Source organism: Triticum aestivum, chromosome 6A (assembly GCF_018294505.1).
Source record: "Triticum aestivum cultivar Chinese Spring chromosome 6A, IWGSC CS RefSeq v2.1, whole genome shotgun sequence".
Classification (NCBI taxonomy): domain Eukaryota; kingdom Viridiplantae; phylum Streptophyta; class Magnoliopsida; order Poales; family Poaceae; genus Triticum; species Triticum aestivum.
Genome location: NC_057809.1, coordinates 256,898,599 through 256,907,929, shown reverse-complemented (window position 1 = coordinate 256,907,929; position 9,331 = coordinate 256,898,599). Strand labels below are relative to the sequence as shown.

The following is a 9,331-nucleotide window of genomic DNA, read 5'->3' as shown; positions in this document are numbered from 1 at the left end:
GGGGCACAAAAAAAAACTCCAATGACTTACGAGTATAAACTGTGACGTAAAAAAAAGGGGGTAATAAAAGATAAACATCAAGCAGGCTCCAGACTTCATAAGCTTAAACCGTCGTACAAAAAAAGGGTACGTACATGCATTTATATAATAAACAAATAGAATAAAATGAATAAGGCTGCAGGCCATACACAACGATAGTGTAAATAAATAAGGATGTTTTCAACGTCAAAGCTGGCGTACTAGCACATCATGCATAAAATTTGGAGTTCCCACCTGAATAAACAAAGTACTGCTACATTTGAAGCGAAACTGAGTACTGAACATAAAGTGATTCAAAAGAAAATGATGAATTGAAATGGCCAAATAAAAGAGAACTAAACAAAGTCTACGCCTTCTCAAAGAGCTCGCCAGTTCTGCAGGCTGTTCAACAACTGACTTGCTTCAGTCTTTAAATCTGCTGTCTTTTGTTTAAATTCAGCAAGCCTTGCACGTTTGCCAGCATTGGTATCCTGTACACTCTTCACCAACTTCTCCTGTTCAGATTTATGGGCATCATGTGCTTGTCGGCGTTGTTCCATTTCCAACTTAAGCCTGTGCAAAGTAGCAGTAACCTCTTCAAACTGGGCCTTCAACTCTGCTTCACGTGCCTCCATTTCAGTGCACTTCTTTTCTACGGCAGATAAGTCCTCAATTATGGCCTTGGAAACCTCATGGCCAGACTTAATCTTAAGTCCTACTTCAGCAACAACATGCTCATCTCGCTCGGATTCCTCCGTGAACTTAGTCTGGCCAACCTCCAACTTCTTGGAAAGATCAATAAGCCCGACCAACATGGCCTGCACCTTAGCTACCTCAGGTACTTGCGTGGGCAGCGTCTGAGAAACGCTCTCAAGCATGATGCGTCGCTTGGGATCACCGAGGGTAGAGTCGTTCAGTCCTTCGAGGGCTCGTTTTACCACGAAATCTGTAGCCTCCATAAACGTGTCCTTGACGAAACTGCAGTCCATCTCTGCGTCTTTTCCTGATACTACCATCACCTTAGGGTCTTGTGAGTGGCGAATTTCTTGTTCGCAACCTAAAAAAAAGACAGAAGAGTTATGAGAACTGATGATAATGATGGTCCATAAACACGACCAGTTAATTAGATATATAAATAAATAAACTACCAGGTAAAGTTGACAAGAAACCAAGAGCACTAGGGGTAGGGGGCACAATTTCAACCACACCCGGGCTGGAAGGTGGACGACTTGTGCCACGCTCGCCAATGATATAATCCTCGACAGATAAATTGAAGAGGTCACCAAGGCCATGGTCCTTTTCTCCCGTGAGGACATGGCCAAAATCTTCTTCACTAACAAAGTTACTGAGTTCAACATCTAATGACGGACCATCCAATGTTATTGGTTCTGAAAAATTGGATTCTTGGCCGAAATCAAGTTTGCGCTTTGAGGGCAGCCTTTCTTCTTGTTCCACGTGAGGCGCTGTAGATTGTCTGTGTCTTTTTCCGCTAGCGGATGGGGCAGTGTCTGATATATCATTATCCGCTGATAGCGGATGAGCAGAGGAGGACCCAGCTAGGGCATTCTGTTTCAGTACATTGCCCCGCCGTAGCTGCAAAAAAAAACTCAAGTTAGTACTTAATAGTACGTGAGACATAATGAAAAATGGACACACATGTGCCTGAGCTCACCTCTTTAGACTTCACCGGTTGAGCAGCAACAACATCATTTAAATAATTATAGAGGACCAGTCTCCATTGATCTGTAATAGGTGTCTCTGCTTTCTCAAGGGACTGAACATGTTGGTCACGGTGCTCAATAGGTACTCTCCTCACCACCATAAAATCTTTGTCAGACAATGGTCGAGGCCTGATGTTGTGCTGTAGTGCACGCTTATTTTTTATCCTTACATCATAAGGGGTCTTCCCAGTCATGTTGCCATTGCAAAGATGGTCCAGAATGTCGGCGAAAGGCTTTAGAAATTTTTTCCACCAATTAGCCCATGCTACAGAGGTGTTCCCAACTCGATCATCATCAGGAAAATAGTGGAATTCTTCAGGGGCCAAGGATAATAGGTGTGACCAAAAAGCATAGGCGATTCCAATTTCATCTTGAGTATACAGGCTCGCTAGAGGAGAAAAGGGAACAACTTGGTCAAGACGAAACTGTCGTGCCACTCGATCTGGGTGATATGGTTCAGCTATACACACGTCGGCGGTGATAGTACCACGCCTCCATGGCAGCATGCCTCGACGAATGGAAATTAAGAAAGCCCTCTTGGGTTTGAACACACCTTCCATAGTGAGAGAATGGGGGTTCCAAGCAATATTCTTATAGTCATCGAGGAAAGCATGTGCCTCTTTAGGAGTAAAATGACGTGGCGTCTTAAACATGGTGTTCACCATATTAGGTTGTACCGCCAAAATTCTGGAGCTCGGAAAATTTGGTGTTCTTGCTCTGTTTCCATAGGGTTTCTTGAGGTACACGCCCATCCATCCAGCAAGGTAGTGGACTGGCCAAATCCTATGTATGAATGAAGGGCCAATCGGATGAGTACAAATTCGCCGAAGTGAGTAATAAAGGGAGCAAAGAGCAGGTGGGCCCAAAGAGATGCGTCGTCCTAGGGAAATCCATGCCGCCATCACTAATACCCCAGGGCGAATATATGGCCCACCACCAACAACGACGTAGCGGCAAAGCCATATGGCAAGAAAAGCCGCAGTGTACACGCGCTGGTCTTCTAAGCTCTCGGTAGCAAAGGAGTTTACTCCACTATTGTGAAAGAAGTCGCACCATTCCTTGAAACCTACTTTGCCACCCACGGCAAGCTTGGTCCAAATTTTTAGGAGCCGAGGCAGGAAGTTGGGGTACAAAAGAGTCGAAGGATCCAACTCATCAGCTAGGGGAACATATTCTTCATAAGGTTCACCATCAAGGGGCAACCCCGCGATCTGATGCATATCAAGAAGTGTGACTGTACGCTCGCCAGACGAGAACAAAAACGTGTTGGTGTTGGGATCCCATCTCTCCAATAAAGACCTTAAAAGAGAAGGGGAGACAGAGTAGTCGCCTAAAGAGCAATAAATGGCTCCATAGACATAATCCACACCTTCCTCACTCCCCTTCAGATGGGTATGATATTTCTTCAAGACATTAGTACCCCATTCAAGATATCCAAGAGGCATTGGAGCGTATTCAACCTCATGATTCTCCCAGCCTAAACCTTTGGATATCATATGTGTCCCAAGGGTTGAAGCTTCATCAAGTCTGGGCCCAGGTGCGGGAGGTTGATAACAACGAGCTGAGAAAGATGGCCCTGCCGTCCATCCACGTGGTCCAAGCTCAGGATGGCCGTGTGGTACGCCTAACTTCGTAATCACTGGATTGGCTAGCTCACTAGTATCAGGTTCAAATAGGTGTTTTTTGGCCAACTGTGATAAAGGCATTCTACATGACTCAGACGAAGATGGTGTCGTGACCTCCTCCATCTATATGCAAGGAAAATATGCATGTCGGTATACGTATGAAATTACAGGAAGTTAAAAATAGTACATGAAAGTGCAAGATTGAATATTATACCAAGGTGAAGAGATGACCCCGAGGTACGCAGTCTGCAACGAGAGATAGTATCTACAATAAAAAGCATTTCAATATTTGAATTTGATGCATAAAAAAAAGGGAATATGAGAAACAACAACAGGTGCGCGTGATTGAAAATATTCCTCATCCCCCCAAAAATAAAAACAGTAACATCGCCGTCGAACAACGGGCCAAGCCCATATATAGGCTTTGCCGGAACACCGACGGTGATCGAGTCATCAAACTCATACATATATGGCAAATAAAAAAAATCACCGTCGAACGACGGACCAAGCCCATATATAGGCTTGTCGGAACGCCGACGGTGATCGAGTCATCAAACTCATATATAGAAAAAAAAATCACAGTCGAACGACGGACCAAGCCCATCTATAGGCTTGCCGGAACGCCGAAAGTGATCAAGTCATTATATTCATATATATATATATTTAAAAAAAAATCAAAAAATCACAGTCGAACGACGGACCAAGCCCATATATAGGCTTGCCGGAACGCCGACAGTGATCAAGTCATCAATTCATACATATAAAAAAATCACCGTCGAACGACGGACCAAGCCCATATAGAGGCTTCCCGGAACGCCTACAGTGAGCAACTTATTGACCCATGCATATACAATGATAAGAAAAAAACTCCTCATGGTTGAACGACAGACTAAGCCTGTATATCGGCTTCCAGAGCGGCAACAGTGAGCAATCTACTCATTCATACAAGAAAAATAATTAAAAAAATAATAATCACCGAGTCGAACGACGGACCAAGCCTGGATAGGGGCTTCCCGGAACGCCGACCGTGGGATCACCATATTTGGATGATTAAATACAGAACAAACACATGCAGAGACCAGGGCTATATACACCATGACAAAAAAAAAAGGTTTTATGCATCTAGGGCATTATATCCCTGATACTTCTAATGACGAGAGAGATGCCACAACGAACAGATGTAATCAGATAATTTGGAAAAGCAGACTACCCAAGGAAGATTCGATCCAGACCGTATCCTAGTGTCCCCGTCTCCCTGCACCTACATGATGAGGAGATGGAATAGAGATTAAAAGCAACATCCAAGATGCTAAAGGATAGATCGTTTCTTGGTAATGACAAGACAAAAAAAAAGAGGCATACCCAATTGGAGGAGTCAATACTTGCCAACACGGAGGTGCATCTTGTGAGGGATTGAAAGCAATCTGGGACTAAGGAAATAGCAGACTAATCAGTCGATGAATCAATTTAGCTACTAGCGAAGTCGTATATAATTTGCTAACCAGTCAAAGGAATTGCGGCCAGCCGGACGGAAGCGGACCTTCGTCTCCGCCATCTTCTATCTAGTTTAAGAAAAGAAAAGAAGACTTGCTGTTCAAAAGAGAGTTGAGGGGACAGCGGACGCAGTTTGTTAGCCAGATGGAGTTTGTTAGCCGGATAAGCCAGACGTGGCCTGATTTTTAGCCTCCATATTTGCAACGTGTGGTTAAAAAGCTGTACGTAGCTGGTACACGGTCGTCTAAAAAGTCATAAATCCATTATACTCACCAGAAGTGCTTTAAACAAAATATGTATAGTTTCGAGCTCTGGGCCCGAGTGAAAAAAAAATATATCTCACTTCGAACCCAGACCTCGAGGGGCATCTGTTGACATGGATTTTGACCGAGATAAATAAATGTATAAAATATAAATTCAAAAAAACAAAAATAAAACGTTCGATGATAAAAAGAATTAATCAATCAACAACTCAATCAACCCAGACATCGACGACCGGCAGCTCCAACTTTGTTGATGTACATTGCAAGAGAAAGTTATAAGCCTCGCAACGACCTAGTCCATCGCGATCTCCCGAGAGCACCGTCCGCTGAAACCGCCCTTATGGAATCATCGTTGTCGCGGGGGCCCCGCCACGCGCAGCTCCGACTTCTCTGTCGTAGCGAGAAACAAACATAGGCGCACCCATTGACGCACTGGGCCGTCGGGACCAGGAGGATTACCTGCGACCAACTCTGCATGTCCACCCTAGGGAAAACGCGAAGGGAAACTAGTCTTCAAGATGACTTCCATAAGGGAAAAGCGACCCGGGAACGACGACATCAGCCGACCCCGCTACAGCAGCGCAAAAGGCTTTCACCCAAAGACAAACCTCGAAGACGGACAAGGCCGGAGAGTACCATGACGACCCTGCGGGAAGGAGGAACAACACCCAGGGGCGCCGCGCCGTCGGCGTAAATATCACGGCATATTAACAAAATACATAGACGATATAATTGGTGACTAAAGAAAAGTTAGCATCAATTAAATCTTTAGTTGGTACGAGCATGCGTCATGTACCAATGCATGCATGCAGGCTTGGCAGCGTACATGCACGAACGTATGGGGTGTGGCCCTCACAGCCCATCATTAATTTGTTTGAGCTAATCAACACAGTCCCATGCATATGCAAAGGCTGCTCCGATTAAACAATCAAGTAAGAAGCCTATACGTGCCTTGTAGCAGGCCCATCTTTAAATAGAGCTTGATCAAGGGAAGTCATAAAACTAATTGGGCCAGAGGGCCATGCGCGCTCCCGCCGAAGTCCCATCAATCAACTTAGGAGACCAAGTCTGCATCACTCCGTTTCCTACCCACGTTCAACCATCCATCCACGTTCCCGCTCCCACGTCCTGCACGACAGCGACGTGCAGGTTGATTCCTTGGCGCGCGCGGCAGCCTCCAAAGGCCATTGCTGCACACCCAGCCCTATAAATACCAGGATGCCTGACTGCTCTAGGGTCGGCCGCTGATCGTTTCTCCCACTGCTAAATTTACACACACACACCATATACAGAAAAAGAAGGAGGACGCAGACGACTTGCTTGCTAAGGTTTGAAGGTGAGATTCATGGCTCTCTCATAGCCCCTGATTTGGCCATTGCGGTACAAGTCAGGGAGATTTCTTCTTCCTCCTCTCCTAAAACTCCAGCCTTTGGTTCGGCCATCGCGGTACAAATCAAGGAGCTGTTTCACTTCATAAAATTCTTGTCTTTGGTTCGGCCATTGTGGTACAAACCAAGGTATATGTTTAATCTACTTCAAAATTTCGTCTTTGGTTCGGCCATCGCGGTACAAACCAAAGAATTGATGTTGTATCCACTCCAAACTCTTGCCTTCAGTTCGGACACACAAATCAAGAAGCAAGTTTCATCTCCCTAAAATTCTTGCCTTTGGTTTGGCCACTGCGGTACAAACCAAAGTGCATGTTTAATCTACATAAAAAAATTGTCCTTGGTTCGGCCATCGCGGTACGAGCCAAGGAGCATGCATGTTCCTTTTGCATGTTGCATATGTTTCATCCTAATGATCTCCTTCTTGATTCGGTCCCCTTAGCGATACAGGCCAGGACGATCGTCTCGTTTCTTGGTTTGGTCCCTATCCGCGGATACGAATCAAGACAGTATCATAGGCACGAAAACTTCATAAAAAATTGCCTTAATTTGGTCATAAAAAAATGAATCTTACTAAGTTGGAATGAAATGACGAATATGCTAAATTGAATTCATTCTTGTTCGGTTACGCTACGGACCTTATGTGTCGCGTTAGTTGTAATACGAATAAGAATATATAAAATGGTGCTTCACTTGGTTACGCTACACGAGGGCATTATCTTAATGCTACTCGGTGTTAGTAGTAATACGAGCAGGACAAAACTTATTGAAAATGTGTTCATGTTACACACCCAAAAAACCAAAATCATGCAAAATGGATTATAAAACATGTTGCATCGTAAAAAAACCAATCTTACTTGGTTGCACTACACGCGGGCATTATCATAATGCTACACGGTGTTAGTAGTAATACAAGTAAAAAAATTAATTAAACAAAGTATTTAGGTCACATATTTGGTCCAAAGTCAAATAAAACATGTCATGAAATGCTCCAACGCTATAAGAGCCTAAACTATTAGCATCATCAAAATTGCACGTCATAAACCAATTTTACTTGGTTACGCTACACGCGGGCACGATATTCGTGTTATGCGATGTTAGTAGTAATACAAGTAAGATAAAATCTAAATAAAACATTCATGCTACATATTTTGGCCAAAGTCATATAAAAGATGTTACAAACATGCTCCAATGCTATAAGGGCCTAAACTATTAGCATCATCACAAATGAATATCACAAACTTACTCTACACACTAGCGCCAATGAAATGACGCTATGTGGAGTTAGTGCTAATACCATGTAAGGTGCAAACATAAACAAAAATGATAGATGTCATACGACTCGTGCAACACCATGATTGCTCCACAAACCTTTGCTTGGTTACACTGCACGCGGGCATTACCTTAGTGCCACGCGGTGTTAGTAGTAATACAGGTAAAGCAGAACTTAATAAAAAATAAGTTCACCCCACCTCCACATATGCATACAAAATTCATGCAAAATACATGATAAGGCATATTTCATGTAGCCCACATAGGATTTAAACAAATAAAAAAAATCATAAACAAACTCCATTAGGGTCAAGCTATACATGTGTGTCATATCATTGCACCGCGTGGTTAGTTTTGATACCGTGTGAAGTCAAAGTCCACAAAATATGGCACATATCATATGCACCATAAAAAGCATCAATATTGTGTCAGAAAGCTTCAGTCCATTACGCTACACACGGGCACGATATCAGTGTCGTGCGATGATAGTAGTAATGTGATGATGCGAAACTTATTAAAATTGGCATGTCACATATATCCATGCCACCAAAACCAAAGATGTCATATAAAATTCTCAAAGAAAAATATATCCATATCCTATATGCCAAACGTAGGATAAAACTATGCCTAGCCAAAATCAACATGCATTCTTCATATAAGTGAGGTTGAACACGGACAAATTGTTGCATGCTAGGAAAATATATTCCCAAACATCACACATGAAATCGTGGAGGAGTATTTGCATGAAACCAAACTTCAAGTTCACCGAGAAGGAGTCCATCATCGACCGCGAGGAGGATCTCTCTTGTAGAATATTGTAATAGGCATGTGATGTAATCCTATGTAATAGATATGTTGGAATTCTTAATTAGGGGTTTTCTCTTCGAAGATGTAATTAACAGAATTTTTTTGTAAATGTAAGAGTTCTGGAAATAATGTACCTGCAATGTTTGATTCTATTTTTTATTTTATGCATTTAAATTTCACTCTGTATCAATGACGTGGACGCGTGTGCTCACGCCCGCCATTTTCCCGTCATCAGGTGAAGATTGAAGTTTGTTCCTTCTTGGAACATGGAGATGTTGTTCCTTGTTGGAACATGTTTACTTGTTGGGATATCACACTATATCTTATTTAATTAATGTATCTATATACTTGGTAAAGGGTGGAAGGCTCGGCCTTATGCGTAGTGTTTTGTTCCACTCTTGCCGCCCTAGTTTCCGTCATATCGATGTTATGTTCCCGGATTTTGCGTTCCTTACGCGGTTGGGTTATAATGGGAACCCCTTTACAGTTTGCTTTGAATAAAACTCCTCCAGCAAGGCCCAACCTTGGTTTTACCATTTGCCACCTAGCCTTTTCCCTTGGGAGTCACGCATCCCGAGGGTCATCTTTATTTTAACCCCCCCGGGCCAGTGCTTGTCTAAGTGTTGGTCCGAACTAGAGTCCTTTGCAGCGCCACCTCGGGGAAACTTGAGGGCTGGTTTTAGTTGTACAGAGCGCTCATCCGGTGTTGCCTTGAGAACGAGATATGTGCAGCTCCTATCAGG

General features: G+C 43.4%; 1 protein-coding gene across 1 annotated transcript; it reads right to left on the bottom strand.

Moving 5' to 3' along the window:
• Positions 1-221: 221 nt before the first annotated feature.
• Positions 222-4,790, bottom strand: LOC123130591 (uncharacterized). Its single transcript, XM_044550454.1, has 6 exons — positions 4,727-4,790; positions 4,575-4,625; positions 3,579-3,629; positions 1,691-3,487; positions 1,167-1,611; positions 222-1,075 (listed from the first exon to the last, which is right to left on the bottom strand). Exons 4-6 carry the CDS (start codon positions 3,485-3,487, stop codon positions 396-398), a joined length of 2,922 nt encoding a protein of 973 aa, XP_044406389.1. The 5' UTR covers positions 3,579-3,629; positions 4,575-4,625; positions 4,727-4,790; the 3' UTR covers positions 222-395.
• Between the last annotated feature and the right edge of the window lie 4,541 nt (positions 4,791-9,331).